Source organism: Saccostrea echinata, unplaced genomic scaffold, assembly GCF_033153115.1.
Source record: "Saccostrea echinata isolate AGI-Se365-2 ecotype Australia unplaced genomic scaffold, CSIRO_AGI_Sech_v1 ptg000029l, whole genome shotgun sequence".
In the NCBI taxonomy this organism is placed as follows: domain Eukaryota; kingdom Metazoa; phylum Mollusca; class Bivalvia; order Ostreida; family Ostreidae; genus Saccostrea; species Saccostrea echinata.
The window spans coordinates 14,445,173-14,468,347 of record NW_026889778.1 but is presented as its reverse complement, the minus strand read 5'-3'; the positions used below and the strand labels follow the sequence as shown (position 1 = coordinate 14,468,347).

General features: G+C 31.8%; 1 protein-coding gene across 1 annotated transcript; it reads left to right on the top strand.

Moving 5' to 3' along the window:
- Positions 1-7,651: 7,651 nt before the first annotated feature.
- Positions 7,652-22,155, top strand: LOC133195011 (uncharacterized). The gene is made up of 4 exons (XM_061330899.1): positions 7,652-7,683; positions 8,166-8,395; positions 8,647-8,785; positions 22,063-22,155. The coding sequence occupies exons 1-4, from the start codon at positions 7,654-7,656 to the stop codon at positions 22,153-22,155; spliced, it is 492 nt and encodes a 163-aa protein (XP_061186883.1). The 5' UTR covers positions 7,652-7,653.
- The last annotated feature ends 1,020 nt before the right edge of the window (positions 22,156-23,175 follow it).

The window sequence follows — 23,175 nt, the reverse complement described above, 5'->3', positions numbered from 1 at the left end:
GATTTTTGATATATATACAGGGTTGTTTTGAAGACACCGTGAGTACGTTCTATTTCCATTAGTGAACTCTTCAAAATTAGAGGCGCGTTTGGTCGTCTGACTGGGATAGCATGACGTTGCGGATAATACAAAGAATAAAAGAACTAAAAGACATCTGTAAGAGAGCGAGAGCCCTAAATTTATCATCCATTAATAAAAAAAAAAATACGACATTTCCGAGGCATGTGTATTGTATTTAGAGGTACCATACGATAAATAGATACATACGATCAACAATAGATATAAATTGATATCGTTGTCATTCCTACGCAAGTGAGTTAAGGCTGAGTATAGACGTTTCTATGAAAATTAACTAATTAAAACGCATAAGGGCTATACTTATTATACAGGAAAGGTTAAAACTTATTTTCTAATGCAAACTTGGTAACTGCGACAAGTGATAGCCAGTACACATTATGACGTCATATTGTGACGTCATTGCTCTCTACTACACAAAATTATAAAGAACATCAACAAAAAAGCTTCGGCGCAAGGGTAGACCCTATTTATTTTTACAAAAACAGGGTCTAATTAGAATCAGAATATTCCAAGGTATTGTGATATTGCTGCACAAATCTCGACAGATCAATTGTTTAGTTACTATTTGTAAAGTTTTGAGTTGAAATGGGGTAAAAATTCACAGTCCAGCGTAAGTTTCCTCAAATTTTTATCAAACGAGAAAGTGTATAGGATTTGTGCAGCACTTTTATTAATCTTTAGAATATTCTTCGTAGAATTATGCATTATTTACTTAAAATTAAATAGTGTATGCCCTTGCGCCAAAGCCGTTTGTTGAAGGGTTTTATTACTTTGAGTACTAAAGAACAATGACGTCATAATATGACGTCATAATGTGCATTAGCTATAACATGCCTTGGGAACTAAGTATGTATAAAAAAATGAATTTAAGCTTTCTCTGTATAATAAATACACCTTTTTTGCATTTTTATTAGCTCATTTGCATAGAAACGCCTATACCTAGCCTTAAATCACTTGCGTACTCTTGATGTGTATAAAGTTCACAACAATAAAATATTTCATTTGCATTTTCTTAGGATTTGTTCATCGACATTAAACATATTGTTTACATGTTTATGTTACGTTTGTCCCAGAAATCCCGCGAGATATGTACATTTTCCGACTTTTTCACAAAAGAGCGCACTAAAAAGTATAACTCTTCCATAGTGGAAATAGAACGTATTGCAAAAGATATATGTAGTTTTCCTTACAAAAAGGGAAAAAAAAAAGAATATGTGAATTTATAGTTGCTATCTTAACATTTCAAGAATTTGCGATGTTCTTAAATATGAGTTTTTCATCAAAGTTTACCGAAATGTTATTAGAATTTTTTTTTAACATTTAAACAATAAGCTGGATTGCTTATGTTGTCAAATTCATGACAGATTGAAATTAAAGCATAATGGTTTTAAATGTATGACATGTACCTATTTCAAGTAGCCTTTCAAATTAGAAATTATGTGGCACTTGTAATTGATACATCATAAATTTACCACTGTATTTACTTTATAGCGGCATGTACACGTGTACGGATAACACCATAACAACATTGTTAACAAGTGGCTATAAATCTGGTCAAGATATCGTAAAAATCCTCGGTAAGTATGATAACATAACATATATTATAAGAGTATATATGTTTTATTAAGAAAGTGATTTATTGGACGTCTTTAAATATTTCTTCTTTGTTGAACAAGGGGGGTTCTTACTGTTTATTACTTAAAAGTTCGACAATTGTTAATATAAAAATTAATGAATATAGAAGCAGAAAGATGCATTTCAAATGTTTGCATTATGTCCCTGTGGGGGAAGGTCGTGTACGGATGCAGTAAATAAGAAAGAAAAATTAAATAGCTGCAAAAGAAAACATTCTTCTGTAATTTTTACATTTATAAATTACTTTTCAAAAGTGTCCTGTAGAGAAAAGGTGTCCAGGTTAAATTTAAAGAATGAGTAAATGATCTTTGACGATATAATTAGATTACTAACTAGACAATGTTGTTTCAAATTTTTAAAGTAGGAATGTAGAAGGAAAGCAGACAGGATTTCGGCTTAATTCAGAATTCAATAGAAAAGGATAAAATGTTTGAGGACTTGGTCTTTTTTTTTAAGAAAATAGAAATAACATTTTTGATAATCTATGCAAGGAGACGCACAAGAGAAATGAAGCAATTAAAAAGATATAATTATGTTCAAGGAATAAACAATCTTGACTTTGGTATATGGATCGCTTTAAAACCAAAAATAGAAAAAAAAAAAATTGATGAATGATGTAGATTAAAAAAAATTCAGATTTATCAATGAAGATATTTCTCGTTGTACGTTAGAAATAGAGTTAAAGCTAGACGAATTATGTTTTAAAACCTAAAAAGTACATGTATCTTGTTATTATATTGACTTATGTGTGAAAACTTTATTTTACAATATTTTACACTCTTTAGGTTTTGATTTAAAACTATTATTTTTTCATTGTATGATAATTCCCTTAACAATTTTGCTAAGTCTGTCTACAATCTGTCTACAATCTCTCTGCATAAAGGATAAATATTAATATCGTTTAACACCTTTAACATTAAAATGGCATAAACATGTACAATGTATCTCCCGAAAAATGCTGCTCATGCGCACTTTAAATGATGGAGAATCCTGTTAATATACGTTGAAGTAGATCCTCGTATGATAAATGTTGTAATATATTAACATACATTTGAAGTATATTCTTCAATAGAGGAGAAAAGGGTGAAGAAAGACTAAAGAGTTTGTTTGTTTTTGTTTTTTTTTTAAATTCTAGCACATGCTTTTAGATCAAAGACAAAATGCGAACACTAAATGAAAATACCGGTATTATTTTTTTTTAAAAATCCTTTCCTTTTTTTCTCTGAAAATTGCTTTTTGATATGCTGATTAAAGAGTTTGCTTTTAAATTGTTATTAATATTTTCAGGAAAAGGAAAATGTAGTATAGGTACATCTAATGACGAAAGTAGAAATATTCGAGCAAAAGGAGGTATCTACAAGGGACGTAGTACAAAAGAGGGGGCTCCTCATTATTATCTTCACACACAAGCAGTTGAGGCGGCAATAAGAGCAACTACGTATTTTTTGATAAATGAAGGTAATACTTTTGAGAGCAACGATTTTCCATACCTTGCTTAAACAATAGTGGTATTGCTTAAGCAATTTTCAACTCAAAATATATCACTCATTTTGCTTGAAATTTCCATTACTGATTTCACTTAATCACAAGACATTGTTTCTTTTAACTTCAATTGTCCACACGTTTTTTCCTACCTAATACAGATAATAGTCTTTATCATAGTATTTTCCTATGAGTAAGTATCTAAACCATATATAATTTTCATGTTTTAATCTTTCTTTTTTCAGATGTTGGCATTATTAATGATCTTGGAAGAGAACTTTTTCAGGATGTGTTTCACCTGAAAACCAAGGAATCTGTTGTAGACACGTCATTGACTTTTGTGATCGATGTCACTGGATCTATGGGCGGTGACATAGCTACAGTTATCAAATCTCTAAAGACAATCGTTCAAAATTCACGAACATCGAATTTCCTACCGTCGAAATATGTCTTAGTCACGTTCAGTGATCCTGTTTAAGTAACAAAAAATTGTATTTTTTTCTTAATTTGTGAAACATGGATATTTATTAGACAAGACTAAACAAATAATATACACACAGTATATGATATTTACAGAGTCACTAACGAATGGAAGGGAAACTACCGATTGGTTGGAGATGATTCAGTGGATAGAAGATATAAGTGTTAGTGGTGGAGGTGATTGTCCGGAATTTGCTCTGTCTGGCATGCTTAAAGGTATGCTGTTCGCCTTTGTATATCTATATTGAGATCTATTGGTCAACGATGCCCTTTTGTCTTTCATTCACATTTCCTAAGCGGAAAACTAATAATTGCACATAAAAATGTTCATAGGGATAGAATTGTCGAGTCGAAACTCAAAAATATATCTCTGCACGGATGCAAGTGCCAAAGATTCGGACAAAACATTTGAAGTTATAAGTGGTCTTCAAACAAAATCCATCAGTCCTATTCTTTTACTGACTGGTAATTGCGGGTCTATTTTGGGAAAGAGAAAAAGAGATACATTAGGTAAGATATTTAAAAAAAACAGAAAAGGAAAATAATTATGAATGTACATCCAAATGAACAAATCCATAAAGAAACACTGAAACATTTTCGGATAGTTACATATTATTTCCATTTAAAGTGGCAATTGAAAAAATCACGAATTTTTTTCTTTACAAAAAACTCAAGCGTTTCCTGGCCTAAGATATTCTAACGTATTTGAAAGAATTGCGGAAGAAACCGCCGGAACACTTTATTACACAAATAGTGCAGAAATGGAAGAAATCATCGTTGAAGAGATTGAGGTATGCTTTTAAAAAAGCAGCAATTCAAATACTTATATACTTAGATATGCACATAAAAAGTTATTATCGAAAAAGTTCTCGCTTAATTTCAAAAAATTAAACTAAAGAGATTTAAGGAGATAATATTTTTTACAGGATACGTTTCCATCGTCTACTGTCTCAGTAAAGTGGTTTGATTTGGATCCTGCAAATTCGCAAAAAAACTTCACTGAAATTGTCGTTGACAATACCATAACCTTCCTACAGATTGAGATACAAGGCATACTTTCACTTAGTGACATTTCTGTTCTTATGCCAAACGGTATGACATCTAAAGAAAGATGTTTGTTTTTTTATAATACATTTGCTGTCTTCAGGTCTTTGAATAATTGAATTCAATCTTTGATAAACTTCATTGGAGATCTGAAGCCACTCAAAAAGAAATTATGAAACTAAATTTTAACTCGAATTATTTTTACAATGTAGATTTATTTTAAGATTGCATATGTGTTTGAGCTTAATTTGATTGCAGGCACGGAATCAACAACTTCAACCATTAAAGACAAAACAGTCAGAGTCTCAACATTGGTAATGCATTAGAAGAATGGTTTTAAAAATGCCTTTCTGTCAATATGATTTCAAATTCTGAAAAGTATTTCCATTCTTTTAACATTTCTCAACGATAGAATCCAAGCACTGGTGTGTGGAAAATCATCAACCTAGGGGGCACAAATTTGTTTGTTAACGTCACTGCACAGAGCCAATTAGACTTTGATGTAGTTCTGTTAGAGACATCTGAAGATGGAACCTCTCATCAGATTACTGGAAATCCAATATCAGGTTTGGCTTGAGTAACTAATTGAAAATAATAATAATAATAATAATAATAAAAACTATTCATATTACTTTGACAAGAAATTAAACTTGCTTCGAAAATATCTGACATTAGAAGTAACAATTTTTCACATTTTAATGTATGATATCAACAAATGCTCTCCAACACTCAATGGTGATTTTTAAGAAAGACTTGAAATATTTGATTTTTATTCCGACGCTGTAATAACCCGTAATTGCTTTTCTTCACAAGGTGGACTGCGTTTGTTTTTCTGTTTGATTTCTTGCCTTTTATTTCAATTCTTTTTTTCTCTGGTAATTTGTGTTTTTGTATAATATTTACAATTTCTTGCCAATCATGTGTGTATAGATAAATAATTTCAATATATCTTATGACGCGGAATGTAATTTTTGCTGCATATACTATAATTTGAGCAATCGAGTCATTTAAAATTGTATCCTTTTTTAAAGTTTTAGAGTTTAAAACATCTTAAATATAGATAAAACAGCATTGAAAGTAAAGTTATGGAATCGTTAAATGCAAGAGCTTTTACGAAGGTTAATCCAAAAGCAATGTCATAATTGATATAAAATCTTTAATAATGAAATGTTATTAACAAAATATTACTTACTTATACCTCTGTCTATTTTGAATTTTGCCTTAAATTTTCAAAAAGTTATTTTTTAATTTTTTTTTAAATATTAAGATAAACATAACGTTAAGTCTAGCGCCGCATGGCAAGATTATTACCGGCGTCGTCATGACGTTACTTTTTGACGCTCATTTTCAGTTTATCCACAACTCTTTTCATCCTTTCACATGATTAGTCTATACTTTAATTTCACTATAAAGCATCTTGTTTTGAGTTGTATTAAAATTGTTTGTACGCTGTCTAAATGTTATTCCTAAATTCATTTCTTTTTGCATAGATCTTAGTTGGGAATTAAGTGTGCTGAACATTTTTGAGTGCCGAAGATTAACGTCATAACGACCTCAGCACATTTTTGACATTTTTTGAGCGATAGACGAGACCCAACGTTGTCTTCATTGTTATATTTTCAAAAGTACTGCATATATCTGAATGAAATTTTGAGGCAAATTTAAAATAGTTAGGGGTATTGGTTTATAAAATTTTGTTGATGACCTTCGATTACTAAAGTCGACTTTATAGCAGTTGTGTTAATTTTGGATCAACCCTGGTATCAGCTTATGAATGCTCACAATTTTTGATAGTTCTACTTCAAAATTAAGGTTAGAAATAAGAACTCGGGCAAAATAGGATTAATGATTTGAGAATTTATCTAGATCTATAGCATGATATACATGTACACTTGAAATTGCATTATTGCATAATTATTTTACTTCAGGTCATAATTATACGGTAGCTCTTGACATTCAGAATTTACACGATAATTCGACATGTGATTCAGTTATGTTACTGAACGAGAATGGATCCATGATTTATCAACTGCATGTTGAAGGCCTCAAAATAGAAGACATCTGGCGCTTTTATGCTCCTCTCAGCATGGTTCTTTCGCCGGTAAGACATATATGAGAACAGTGAGTTATACAGACTGTGTATATTTGGTCTTAATTTATAAAAAAAAAAAAAAAAAAGAAAGAAAAGGACACAACAGACTAAACAGTAATCATCTAGATATTTCTTTGTAGATATATTCTGTGCTGATAACTGGCCGTGATTCGCAAGGAAATAAATTTATACGTACGAGACAGTTTATTATAAGGCCTGTTGGGATAAAACTCGATTTTAGTCCCTTCATAGGTAAGAATTTGTTTTCAAAAATATCCTTTCTTTGCTATTATATTAAATAAATTTTTTTGTTAAAAATATTCCTAAAATTAAGAGTTACTATATATCAATTGCTATTTGTAAAGGAAACTGATTCTTTTTATTATTTTAACCAATACTTCTATTTCTACGGTAACTTCATTTTATCATTTGATATGAAATGAAATAAAATAAAGGATTATGTTTCATTTACTGTTTTTCATCGTATTTGAACAGGAGATTTGCCATACAATGCCACAGAAATATTTGTCTACAAGGTTCTTAATTATGGTGAATCAAGTTCTGAAATTGTGGTCACAGTGTCTGATGATCAAGGTTTTGTTTTGGATCCAGCCTCTGTGATTTTTGCACTTAAGTCAAGAGAACAAGGAAATGGCAATTTTACAATCCAAGCAAACAAATATCCGAGCATTGTGTATGTTATTTTGTTAAAGAAATCAGATGCTTCTTTCGTTATACAGGTTGATAAATTTGTCACCTGTTTGCCATGAAATTGAGATTAAAAATTGCTTTGTATTTTTAGCAAGATAAACATAACCGTGACAGATTTTCATTCCGGTGAGATGCTGCAGATCCATACAAGGTCATACTCTGTAAGTTTGTAATGATGGTTCACCAAGGTATTGTATATGTATATAACATGTTTCTCACTATATAAAAACTTTAGAATGACCTTATCAAATTGAATTTGAGCTAGCGAATCTAAAGACGTCTTTTTAGTCAAATGGGCTTGAAGACGTGTAATGCGAAGGCATTTTCCGCGTTACATTGTCGATGTTTAAACCTACAAAATACATTGCTATTTACAGCGTGGTTTTATAGAAGACAAAAATTATTTTCATTTTTTAATATATCTTAGTGAAGATTTAGATTGCAATAAATCATATAATGCTCTTTCTATCGAAATGTTGTGTTCAGAATGACAAGGATCACTCTTAACATATATATCTTTCACTTCCAGATGTCTTCTATACGTACATGTATTAGACAATGTTACGTAATTTATCATGAAACATGTCTTTAATTTAGATTGTTTTTAAAACCTTATACTTTATGACAATGTAATATAATACAGGTTTCAGATATAAGGAGACCGATTTGTACCTCACTTGGATCGAATTCACCGTTCTGTCCACCAGAAGCTATGAATACTGTTAACTGTTCCCTATACGGCTGGAATGTTACATCTTCATTGGATTTTTCCGGTGTAAAGCTTTCGGTTATTGAAGTGTCAAATAAAGAGGTAGATATTATCCATGATGATATCACGGGAGTAGAAAGGGGACCCATCAATATCATATTAAGGTCTGCAATAAAGATATTGTCTTCTTATCTAAAAATGTTGACATGTCAAAAAAGGAGCAATATGAGCGATATAAAATAAATACTCCTTGCAAAGTATATTAACCAAAATAAGTAAGCATAAAAGAAAAAAACATAAAACATTGATGGTAACAGTAACCAAAGACATACTCTATGCAATGAACTGTTAACAATGCTCTAACCTTTTTGCATTTGCATTAAATTTCTACTTACAATTTTCCTAATTAATTCAGTGGTCAGTGCTGTTACGAAAAAGTAGTCTTGAGTGCAACTGACGAAAATGGATTTCCTGCAAGATGTGTTTACGTGTTGTCCAATGAACCAATGAAAGATATGCAAGACTTTGTTACAGGGCAAAATACACCTAGTGAGGTAAGAAAAAATGTATTTTAAATAATTATTAAGCTTATTGGTATACATATTTTGTATTTCAACTCGAGATCTTTGGGATATGTTACATGGAAAAGATGAGATTTCCTTCATTAATGATTTTTTATCATATCTGTTTTTTCTTACTGTTTGTCTTCACTACTGTAATTTTATAAGAGGGTTGTAAAAACAACATTTTTTTCTCCTTGTCAACTTGCTTCGGATATTACTTCTTGATCACAGACATATCAAAGATACTTCCCCATAGATACTATCGATGTATATGTATTTGGTATTTAATTCGAGAAAAAATATAAAAAATATATAGCTTTTATTGATGAGTTTTAACATGCATTTTATCATGTTATCAAATAAAAGGTAGACAAAATGTAAATACTGAGATTTTGAAGTGAGTTAATGTTTATTGTTATTTAAATAGGTGATTATCACTCATTTAAATCAAATTATAAATTGTGACGATTCAGTAAAAAAAACGACTTCCTAACGGTCACGGTAGCTTAGCTAGGCATAGAGTGTTTGCGTTCGAATCTTCATTTCCCCCGCCGTGTCAAAACTAAGAGTCTGAAGTAAGCATAGGTACTGAGTAGTGCCGAGTATGGGCTTAAATTTGAAGCCCTTCATCAATATTTGGTTATGTCTTAATATTAGTGAAAAAATCTCGAACGGAATCAAAACAACGTACAATCAATCAAGCATTTAATCTGGCTTCAATTGTACTTTAGTTGGGTCTAGTATATTTTGTCAATTTCCCAAGAATGTAAAAAGGTATTTGTATACTATATCACTGTGTAAAAAATATGAACCAAAGTTGATCGTTACCTTTAATAAACAAGCTTCATCCGATTTTTTTTTTCCTTAATTTTAGCAAACTTATGACTGGGCTTGGATTTTTACCTTCACCATCTTAGGGATAATCTGTGTGACAATAATATTCGCAGTCATTGCTTTAGTGTATATGAGAAATGCACAGAAGAAGAGTGAAAATTTTACAGGGAAGATCGAAGGTCATTATAATCTGGAGTACTCGTTTGAACACAGTCCAGCACAAATGTAGTCCACTGTAACAGAGTGATGTCCTTATAAACACGACATATACTTTAATATGAACGTGATTGTTCTGTGATACATATGATTTTTTTTTTGTATTTAAAAAAAATAGGCTTCAAATGTAAAGATTTTCATTTTTGCATGCATTATTTAGATATTTTGGCCTAGAAAAATTATCGTTATTAATTTGTTTGTAACATTTCAAAATATTCCAGAGACAGAATAAAACTTACATTGGTAAATCAATATTTCATTTGTTTTATATAATTGATCAAATAAACAGTTGTCAAAATTATCCTTCCTTATCGGACTCACATTTCTATAAAAAAAAAGTGATTGATGACTCATTATCTTTGTAATGGTTTAGAATAATTTTCAGATTTTTTATTTTATCAGACAAAGGATGGACATTATTGAACATAGAAAAGCATTAAAGATTTGGATGTCTCACCAAATGGTTACAATTTGTGTTTCTTATTATATTTCAAGATTAATGAGTTTTCTTTTACCATTAATCTTCGATAAGACATTGTCGCCCGCGTGGCGCAGTGGTTAGAGCGTCTGCTTTAGAGTCGCGTAGTAAGGAGATGATCCTTGCGTCGCGGGTTCGAATCCCACTGTGGGACGTGGAGGCCAGTCCTTCGGATAAGACCGTATAAACCGAGGTCCCGTGTCGTAGTAGGTGCTGGCACGAAAAAGATCCCTCACTGCTCAATGGCCGTAAGTGCCGAGTATAGGACAAAATTTGCAGCTCTCCACCGGCAATGGTGGCGTCTCCATATGATTGAGAAATTCTCGAGAGGGACGTTAAACAACATATAATCAATCGATAAGACATTGGGAAAAAATCGGAAAATCCACATAATCCCCCCCCCCCCCCCTTTTAAGCAGAAAAATGCTAAACGTAGTATCACTGCTGCAGAATTCAATCTAGCATAGCATGAACACTATTTTTTCAGCAAAGTATTTGATATATAATTATGTTTCTATTTTCAATGTGATGCGCTTGGTGACCCTACCTTTTCACTTGAGCAATTTAAAATCTACATAACCTTAGAAGACTTATATATTAATTTGTCTAGTCATGGTTTTGTTATTCTTTGGAAGAAGATTTGATAGCAAATATTCTATTCTCTAATAAAATTTTGCGGCTATATCCCTGATACCACGATTTGTATAAACTTGAATCTAAAGTAGTCATGTGTCCATAAGCAACAAAAAATCGTGAAATAGCAATATAAGAAATTTGCAAACCATAAATCACGAAAAATTAACTATGATGAACAAAAATAATAACTTTAGGATAAAACGTATTTATTATTGATAATTATTTATTTAAAAAAATATTCAATTCCATATGAAGACCTACAGATTACTTCATTTTGTAATATATATACAATGTACATAAAATATTGGAATAATAAACAGTAATCAAACTCAAAAGTGCATTGAAGAACATACAAAATCGGAGCAGAGCAAAAACGGACCTCTGAATAACATCAGATTTGGAATCAGGTGCCATTGGGGAGTAAGCATCCCATGTCGACCCCTCACACCGCCGCGTGCTCATTGTCATGATCGGGCAAACGAAAAAGTCCGAGACAATTCAGTGTTTAAATGATGGCTTAACAATAAATATGAAAAAAAAAGTCAGTCAACATTCGACTTAATAACAGATTGTATTTGGTTTTTGTGTCGACCATCGAAATTTCGAAATGATGACGTTAAACGAGACTGTTGATATCTTTGTATATTCAACTTATTTGTCAATAGCATAAAACTCTTTAAACAATATGGTTATGGGAATGGATTTATCGATTTTTTCAACATTACTAAAAGGAAAACATTTTAAAAGTTTCCTCTTAACAAATGAAATGGGATCTACTTTGAGTATTCCGAATATACATATAGCTGACTCTTCACTATTTTTTTTTTTTTTTTTTGGGGGGGGGGGGGGTCTGAATTCGTTGTTTTAAAATCAGGATCAATGTTTTTGCTGCTTTTTGTATTAAATCTTAGCTTCTATTACTACAACAAATTATATTCAATACATTTAAATGTTATGTTGTTTATGTTCACAAATGTGGCCCGAAACAAATGCTATGGTCTAATTTAATGTTCATTCAATTTCTTGATTTTTTTTCTTATTCTGATTTTTTTTTTTCATCTTATCGAAATTGCTGTAAACTAAGCAATACAGAATCTAGTTAGAAACCAGGAAAACGAATAAACACAGGATGAAATTACACCATTCAGTTGACGGAATGTTAACTCAATGGCCACTGAGTGGCCACTGAAAGGTCACTGAAAAGATCCTTTCCCGTGACTTTTCCGTTTTCTTTCAGTTACCATTCAGTCGACTGAATGGCAGATAAATTTCAGTGGCCTTTCAGTTATCTTTCAGTTGTATCTTTTTATTAAATAATCGGCTTATTTTTAATCTTAGAAATTTTACTTCACGTTTTCTTATTATGATGGTATTAAATTAATCTATTTCCGAATAAAAAAAAAAAAAGGAAAAAAAAGTTAATATAAGAAAAAAAAATCTTGCAGAAAGCAGGGGTCGAACCGCGGCATCCCGCTTGATAGTCTTGTTGAATAACATGTGATTTAAAATCAATATATTTGTAGAAATGGAATTGGGGCAACCAGTTCACCTATAGTATCGAGGAGCTGGGAATGTGTATATATCTTGTATACATTTTGTATATTCTATGTTAATTGTGCGGATTTTTTGGGACTGACTAATTAATTACACATCTCTTATCGGCATGGTGACAATTATCGGCGATGGTCACCTGTTTTTTGTTGTTGTTTTTTTTTTCCAAAGAGATCTTCACCTCGGAAAATGTTGTAAATTCTTAAAATGATATCTTTTAACGTGCTATATTATCGTGCGATTTTAAAATCAAGAAACAAAATTTACAATTAAGGTTCTTCAACAAGAGACATAAATTATTAATTCTGTTTATGTAAAATAATTTTTAAACGATATCTTTTAAAAGCTAAAATATTATGCGATTTTAATGATTAAGAAAGAAATTTTACAGTATTAAAGTTTCTTCCAGAAAAGGCATAAATAATTCTGTGTCGTCCTTCATAAACATATATTTCCTGGAAACCGCATTATACACTGTGTTAGATGGATATAAAAATAATGAAAAACAATTTTAAAGCTGAAAAAAAAAGATTTTTTTTTCTTTATTTTAAGAGCATTTTGACCCATATTCTCGATCTTTTTTTTTTCAGATTGACTGTCTGTTTATTCATTTAACAACTTATCAAATTGAATGAGCTTGGGAAAATATTCATCACATATTTAGAGGTTTTACAGTAAGAAACAATAAGACAATTTTATTCCCGTTAATTAAATTCTGATACGAATATTATTTATCATCAATTGAATATTTTTTTTCTGAATCAATTTTCATGAAACAAATTAGAAATTCGAAAATCATTTTGAATTTTATGATTCCACAGTTGAATTGTAATCTTTAATGTTAATAAAATTATAATTAGACATAAATATTATAGTTAATAATCACAATTTAACATTTTAGTAAACAATTTAAAGACAATTGAACATCTAACCATTACCAGTACTACGTATCTGAATTTTATCACAATAAGAAAATAAAAACACATTTAAAAATTTGAATAATTTTATTTAAAAAACTTTTAAGGAATAATTACTAATAAAACTAATAAAAGCCAATGAAAAGGTCGTTGAATTACGATGGAAAGGTCACTGAAAGACGACGGAAAGGTCACTGAAATGCGACTAAAAGACGACGGAAAGGTCACTGAAAGATAACTGAAATGTGTCCGCTGAATGGTGACTGAAAGATACATGAATTGTGGCTGAAAGGTAACTGAAAGTCACTGAAATGTACCTGCCATTCAGTGACTGAATGGCCACTGAAAAGTCACTGAAAGCCGCCTTTCAGTTTAAACTGAAAGGTCTCGTTTCTTCCTGTGAAAATTACAATGCAGCGACTACTATAACTACGAAATAAAAATCATTTCTTAATCCCCTCTAAGGATCCTCAATTTCTAAAAATCTTTGAAAATCTTATAGTAAAGACAATGGAAGAATTTCATGATTATCTGTTAAGGGACTTTGTTCATCGTTGCCCAAAAGAATCATTGCACAACCCTATCAAAGGACAATGCATACATTGCATTACTCACTCTCTCTCTCTCTCTCTCTCTCTCTCTCTAATCTTGCAGGCATTGAAACTCTTTAAGGCCAGTCAAGGCAATTTGAATTCTCACACAAGGGCCAATGCAGGCATTGCACGACTCTCTCAATACCCAGAACAGGCATTGGGGGATTGTAAAGAGACAATGCTGACACTGAGAGGCTCTAAAGGGCCGATACAGGCTTTTAAATACTTTTTTAAGATCTAATGCAGGCATTAAGAGACTCTCTCAAGAGGCAATGCAAGAATTGTACGTCCCATTGTATACGCATCTGAAGCAGAAGAAATACCCCTTTTTAACTTATGTAAGTATTCTATTCTTTTCACAAATATATGCTAATTTTGTCAAAAATATTTAATGCAGATTTCCAGAAATCATTTTATGATGGGAATCCTTATTAATCCATTCTAACCTTATTTACAGTGATTCCCTGCAAGATTATCTTATTAGTCCCCTACCAGTGAAACTGGAGGGGACTATAGGTTTCTTCTTGGTTCGTCAGTCCGTCCGTCCGTCCGTCTGTTTGTCTAGCTGTCCCTCTGTCTGCCTGTCAGTCTGTCCCACTTGGTTTTCCGCACTTTGTTCCGAAACGCTTGCACATATTGAGCTGATTTTTGGTATGTGAGTGTATCTTGATGAGTTACAGATAAAGTTTGCATGTCGTTCCGCTTCATTGATTTTTGACGGAATTACGACCTCTTCATTTTTTAAGGGTTTTCCGCAATTTTCTTCTAAACGCTTGCAGATATTGAGCTGATTTTTGGTATGTGACTTCACTTTGATGAGTCATAGATCATGCTTGCAGTTCGTTCCGCTTCATTGATTTTTGACAAAATTAATATATTTTCAATTTTTAACGGGAACCAGATTACACTTGGCGGTGGGGGATTAGGATTGCTAATGCAATACTCTCAGAATGCTTGCTTTTATATAAACGAAGAACAAGCAAAAACCAAGCTTCTTTGAGGCGATGTTTTAGGAAAGGTTTATAAAATATAGCCTTGGACATTCTCATTACATGTACACTATCAGAACATTGCCTTTCTGATTCCCACTCTATTTACAGTAGATTTATGTGTGCGGTTCTCAATGTTTCTCCTTGAAAAATGAATTCTAAGCCCAAAGTAAATCTCATTTACGGCATTATGTACAATATCAAATGATTACATTTCATTATCTAGTCTCAACATAATGTATGAAGCAATATTTATGTTGTTCATGAAATGTCATGTATACATTCCTATCAAAAATGCTTCTGGAAAAAGTTTTCAATTTAACGTATTTTCCTGACTCGGTAAAGAATACATTTGATAATAACACATATTTGAGAAAGCTATACAGCAAGTATTAAATATTCTTAATTTTAAATAAAACTTGAAATTAACAGAAAGCAATCAGATGACGGATAATTCACAATATTGAATTTAAATAAAAACTTAAGGAGCTTAAATGGTATGCTATAGTATGTCATCATGCGAACAGAAGTTGCCTCTTCTCTCAGATTCATCGTTGTTCAGTGTAACCATAGATTCCATTTGCGATTCATTTATTTATACATTGAACTGTCTACGGATTTCTCCGTTTTTACCCGATCATGACAAGGAACACACGGCGGGTGTGACCGGTCGACAGAGGACGCTCTTTCCTCCGTGGCACCTGATCCCACTTCTAAAATTTGAGGTCCGTGTTTGCTCTGCTTCAAATTTGTATAGTTCATTGGACTTTCGAGATTGAATACTGTTCGTTATCTTCATATTTCATTCATCACTTTTTCATCTGTTAAGAAAATAACATACATGTATTTAAGAATCCTTAGATATACCAGCCTTTGTTGTTGAGAAATGCCTGATTTGTTTGACTTAACATTGACTTGGCGGCCATAGCCTGTATTGGCAGACTGGAGTTGGGCAATGTCTGTATTGATAAACCATGGAGTCGGCCTATAAGTGCAATCCCTGCATTGAAGAAATGTAAATTGTGTATATTCTGCATTTGCATACAATTGTGCAATTTATATAGCATCGCAACAATGCAGATTAGACAACTCAAAATAGCAAAATATTTTCAATAAAAACCTCTCAATCTGGAATTTCATTTTAATTGTTTCACCAAATTAGCTTCGTCCCGCTTAAATTTAAAAAGTAGTATTTTATCATTTCAATTTTGCGCTAAATGAAAGTTGTTTTTTTTAGTGGAAGAATGAGCAATTAATAACCCAACCCTAAGAAGACGAGGCAATGTATTTGACTTAAGAAATAGTCTTGGCAAATAAAAAATCTCATATTCTATAATATCAAAAAATAACTGATATGAGGTTGGACATCACATGTAATTTTCCAAACTTTGTTTTCTACCACTGATGGTTTTCGACCTTTTTAGGTCCCCATATTCAGGAGGAAGAGAATTCGAAAGACAGTAACTGCTTCATCAAACACTCAGGACAGTTCCATAATTTTATAAAGTATACCAAATGGCTCACAAAATAGCGCATTTACAAACATCCAAAATATTCGATTTTTTATCATATTAAGTAAATCTAGGTATAAACAAATACAAATTATACCAGTACCTGGCAAAAAATAGGGATAATTATCTCAAATAAGATCAATGAAATTTATAGAATTTGTATAGGATATATAAAGAACTATCGACTGAGCTTTCAAAAACGTAAGATTTTTGTATTTGAAAAACTTAATCCAGATACATCTTGAAGGGGTTGTATTCTTTTAATATCATAGTATACTCTATTATTAAAATCATTTTGGTTGCACTTGGTCTTCTTTTTAAAAATTGATTATATTACTCAGTTATACTATTTTCCTAAAGATTCTAAAAGCTATATATACATGAAAGACTGTAAACGTGATTTATTCAAGTCGTGTACGCTGAATTTTTTTTTTTTTTTTTTTTTTTTTTTTTTGCTTGAGGCCTCCGGTTCAAGCCCCCGAATGTTTGCATGAATGATAGTTATTAGTACATATTTAACCCTCTTTCTCTCTCTCCTGTTTTTTTTTTTTATTGCTTAAGCTGGTTAATTTTTAATTATTATATTTTCCACATACTTTACACATCAGAAACAAATATTATTGTTCAAGCCTGCCTGCTTACCATGTACATAATAATTTAAAGTTACTTTGCTTAATATAATAAGGGATTTCCACTATTTTGGAAAGAAATAATTTATAAAGAAAAAGTGGATTCGTTGACGACGTAAACGTACTTATGATGCAGCAGTAGTACCCGAAACGAAAAGTGATAGACTTATCATGATTAAAATCTCCTAAACAGTCAAGAAAAAATCTTAATGCATAATTCTCTAAATAGTCAAACAAATCAAAAATATTAAACTCATAAAAAATACTTGATTTGATTATAGTGATGGATTCGTATGTGCAGATTGACTGGTTCTGAAGTTATCAAAGTGAAATATCTCGCATATAGTGTTTCTCGTGAATTTATAGCCCGAATCAGAGCACAAGTTTACGGGTTAATTTTTAAATGATTTAAAAGTAGTTACGAATATTTATTTCATAAAGAGCAGGAGCAACTTAGGGCCTGTTTTGGCCCTGAGAATTTATGAAAAATCGAAACAGCTCAATTTTGGTTGAAAATGCAGTATTTATAACTTGGAGCCTTGGTGACCGTGTATCTATTGAACATGACGTAATTTTCTCTCTAGTCAATGCATTATGACGTCATAAAATGCGTTATTTTCCCCATATTCTGTAAATTCCCTTCAAAATGGCCAAAAGTTGAGGTATTTTTTCAATATTTCATATAGAACAGAACCTCTGATCCAAAATATGCAATTACGTAATGAAAGGTCTGTTTCTGAAGATCATAAAACATGTTTTAATTTTTGGATCGTGGGCTGTACTCATATTTTATTTCTTTGCTGAAGGTAGTCAAATACGCATGTTTTCTGCAAAATTCAAGAACATTGCATATTCCCAAAGCCTGTTTTCCAATACCTAGATTCTCAAAAAGAAATTTTGTTATAGGAAATGAAAGCACTAAGTCTCTTCTTTATTTTGACATATGAAATGAGACAGAAGGTGATAGTCAATTAATTGATATAAGGACAGGGCCATTTTATGCATAAAGTGAACCTAGCTCTTTGGTTTCCTAAGCCAATGCGCCGAGTAAATCTATTTCTAGTATCAGGTACTTTCATTTAAATCTGGTAGTTTCTTGTTTGTTTGTTTTTGAACATCCCTATCGAGAATGTTTTACTCATATGGAGACGCCACCACTTGGCGGTGGAGAGTTGCAAATTTTTTGCCTATTCTCGGCACCTAGGGCCATTGAGCAGTGAAGGATCTTTTTCCTGCCAGCACCTACTGGGACATGGAACCTCGGTTTATACGGTCTCGTTCGAAGGACCGGTCTTTAGTCCCACAATGGGATTTGAACCCACGACGTAAGGAAAACTCCTTACTCCGCGACTCTAGAGCAGACGCTCTAACCACTGTACCACGCGGGCGACTAAACCTGATAGTAGGCGAAATACCGGGAAAGGCCCCGCTATACCTCTTTAATATCTGTTATACATGTATTTTTTCCAAAAATACAAACACTTAACATACAATGTGCTGTTTAACAATGCATCAAAACATTTGGACAATTTAGGAAAAACAAAACAATATCATTACAACTATGCATATTTCATATTTATAACTCGAAGCTTTATGATATAGTAGAAAATGTGATTTTGATAACTAGTGCATTTTCCTCCGAAAAACTCCGTAACGTTGACGTTTGCGTATTTAATCTACGATTTGTATTGTTTAATGGACTTATGAGCTTGAATAGTTTTCGTTATCTCCATTTATTTCATCTATATTCAGCAAAGTCCCAGGAGACGTGTAAAGGATAGAGAATGTCTCTGTCCTTATTCCTGCATTTGATAAAATTCAGCATTAATAATGAAACTCATTAAAACGTATATGTACACATCAACATTTAGATATTGTTTTTATATATTTGGACAAACATTTTTTAAATGAAGAATTGGAATTATACTTATTTCAATGTTTTGAAATTTTGGCCTTTAAGCACTCTTTCATAGGAAATACATGTACATGAATGTTCAGATTAAAGTTTCAACATTATACATACAATACCTTCTACTTCTTCTGAGGACATTTCATCTTTTGTCTGCAAAATGCAGCACTGATTCCATGACTGTCATTATATTTACACTGTTCAAGCATTAAACTTTTACAGGCGAGAATACAATACATGTATGGTGCAGTGTATTATCAAATCTGTCAAGTATCAGTGGAGGTAAAAGATAGCAAATGTTTTTACCAAACCCCTTTGGAAAAACAACCATTGTGTTATTTTGTTGAAAAATACCGTCTTTGTTCGTCCTTGAATTCAAAATTGAAATGAAATTTCTCTTTAAGTTCGTTATAAAAAAATTCAGTGAAATTTGCGCGTCCTGTCATTACAAAACTAACAGCTATCTGAAGTCTTTGATTATTTATAGCAACTAGATGAAATCCCGCGCAAGCGCGGGGAATTGAATTTATAACACTACCGACAGAAAAACGCCATTAATATATTTTGTAGTTTCTACTCACAGCTACGAAAGCCTATTAAGATCATTCTATGGAGAAAAAAAATTAAAAGGCTCAATAACGCCTTTTGGAAAGGCGTTATTTCGCCTTTTAAATTTTTTTTCTCCATAGATTGATCCTAATAGGCTTTCGTAGAAAATTACCTTCTTCATTAATTTTCCGTTTTATGTTAGCAAATTTCTTACGAAGTACGAATTGTACTCCGGTTTCGTTGCCACTATGCTCTCCGTTAGGAATAAACAAATTTTACCAATAAATTTATTAGGAGAACCTATAATAGTCTTTCGATATATAATTATATTCACAACTTATAGTGTTATCAATGATTTACCATTATTTCAATGACCATGCACACAAAAGCCTTTTTTAATGTTCATTCAGCTATAATCGCATCGGGCTCGATGCTATATGATGTTCTAGAAGTTTCTGTCAATATTAAATTCGGTGAATGACAAAAATAATTTGCATCTTTCCCTTTTTAATCGGTTATCACAACTTATTTCATTTATGTGATTTAAATCAAGTTTTGATTAAATAATTCAGTGATGACGTTTAATGAAATAAATAAATAATTGCTTGTTGTCAGTTTCATTAAAAATTGCCAGTAACTTAGATTCGCCAACCGGAACCCCCACCGTACTCACGTTTTTGCTATTTCATGGCTGTTTATAGGAAATGAAAGTAGACTTTTTAATTTAATGTACGATACTTATTATGCGAGTGAAATTTGAATATATTTTACGGACTTCATCTTGTATCTAGTGTATTCACAAAGGAGTAAGTAAAAACTCTGGTGCACCCGTTTCGGAGTTTATTTGCAAAATTTATTAATTTATAAGTATAGATATGACAAAAAAATAAATGAAAGTGTTTGGTGTATTTTCTCTAAAAAATGTTTTTATGGTGTTTAGAAAATAAATGAAAGTCGAAGAGAAGAGTTGTCAATCTTTATTTTGAACAAAATCGAAAAAAATATGTTTGTTTACGTTATCAACAGGTGTTTTCTACTTTCCATATAATTATATATCACTTGACCTTTTAGCGAGATCTCGTTAGTAGGTCAACATGGCTGTCGAATAGCAGAAAATTCAAAACAAATAAGTTTATAGGTCTGTAGAGACGATTATAAAAGGTTAAGAGGTGGATAAAATATACAGGTTTGTAAAAGAATATCTCTAGAATTAGGGAATAAATGGTAGCGGATTTAACCATGCTAGATAGTGGAGATATACACATGTATATCCTCAATCAAGCGCAGAAAATCTTGCGCCTTAAATTGCACTATATTTGCATTACGGGATCTGTATCGTTATGGTCAAAGACTAAAATATAAACCATAACGCTACAGTTATGCAGCTAATACTGGACTTTGACAAAAACTTTGACAAAATTGCTATTTTTGTTTGAAAACTCATCCAAAGCTTTCGGATATTACTAACAAGAGGCCCAGGGGACATATCGCTCACCTGAGCACTTTGACTAGGAAATAGCAGAAATCAGTTCAGTCTTGAAAAGTTTAAATATAAAAGTGGTTGGGGGATACGATTTGAACTTTCTTGAATCTACTCTGCCTAAGGATGCCTTTGAATTGATATGACACAAAATGGCTGTTGCTGATTGTTCCTATGTATTCTTGTGTAAAACTTTGATCTCTCATTGTTGCCCCATCCTTCTCCCAGGGGTCATGATTTGAGCAAGCTTGAATCTACTATACTTTAGGATGCTTGCATATAAATATCACCGATCATGGCTTTGCTGTTTTTGAGAAGAAGATTTTTGAAGATCTTTCCTATGTTTTCCTATGTAAAACATTGATCACCCATTGCCGCCCTACCCTACCCCAGCGGGTCACGATTTGAACAAACTTGAATCTACACTACCTATATATAAATATATAAATATGACCAATCATGGCTTTGCTGTTCTGAAGAAATGGGTTTTTTTTTGTTTTTGTTTTTTTTTTTTTTTAAATATTCTTAATATGTATTCCTGTGTAAAACTTTGATCGCCTATTGTGACCCCATCCTATCCCCAGGGCTTATGAATTGAACAAACTTGAATCTATACTACCTCACATTGATTCTATATGAGTTTCATATTTTCAAGCACAGTGGTTCTTGAGGATAAGATTTTTAAATGATGCCATTAATTTTTCACGAATTCAAAATTATCTCCTCTTGAAAGAAGGCATGGCCCTTCATTTGAACAAACTTGAATCCCCGGTACCCAAGAATGCTTTGTGGCAAGTCTGATTGAAATTGGCCCAGTGGTTCTTGAGAAGATCAAAATGTGAAAAGTTTTCAACGCCAACAACGACGACGACAAAAACGACAGAAAACGGACAAATTTTGATCAAAAGAGCTCATTTGAGCCTTCGGCTCAGATAAGCTAATAATTTACAAAAAAAAATGTTTGTTTTTTTAACAGGGTATGGTGTCTATGAGAATAGAACAGGGTATGGTGTCTATGAGAATAGCAGAGACTTTTGATTTGGCTGTTGATTTTTATATTTTTGAATAACTGAAAATCCTTAATTTTTCTTTTATATTTTTTTTTTCATATTTAAATTACCTTCCCTTTTTAGTTAAAAATAAGAATTTGTTACTCTAAATGGAAATATTTTGATTAATTATGAAAAGTAGATGGTTGAGCTGTATTTTAATGAGAAATAAACATAACTCTGATTTCTTTGTTTATTTTCTTTTTATTTCAGTTCAATATTGTCTATTTTTAGAGGAAACTTTAGCCAAATCATGCCGAAAACAGTGTTTCTGTTGTCATGGAAACCAAAATTAATATATTTTATTTGTGGAAGAAACTAAGCATACTATATCAACACACGAAGTTTAAAAAAAAATCTTAAACAACTCGTGTGCCTCACCCTGCCTGATTCTTGCGATGAATAGTATCTAAAACTTCATAATTTATCTACTAAGAACACGTTTTATGCAAAAACAGAATTATACGCTGATTTCTGCAATAGATATGAGCTCTGTCTACGGATATTTGGGACAAAACTCATATTTATTAAACTCAAACATACATTCTGCTTGATATCAAAGGGTCAAGAGAATTTTAAAAAGCACCTTATACTCTATACTTGACCGACCTTTAGGCAATACCCAGGACCCAGGGTTATTAATTCTACAAACTTGTTGTCCGGACGATTTCCAAATATGGAAGTCAAGAACGATAACTGATAGTTGCTTTAAATATACTTCATGTATTTTCTGCCCAACAAGAAAACAACATTTTCACAAACTCAACCACAGACTTTATTGGAACAAAAAGAAAATATGTGCCTTTTTTCCTCTCAAAAAGATTTTTGCGTTAAAAAATCTTCAGAAGTAAAATAAAAAAGTTTTGAAGAATAAGGTATTCCACATATGTTTATCGTGAACAAACTTGATATATAACGTTTAGAATGAAAAAAAAAAATACATTAATTTATGTATGAAACGAAATGCGCTCGTTTGAGAAAGAATAGATCACGACGTCAAAATACATGTAATACAATTACTTGTTCCAAAAAAATGCTTT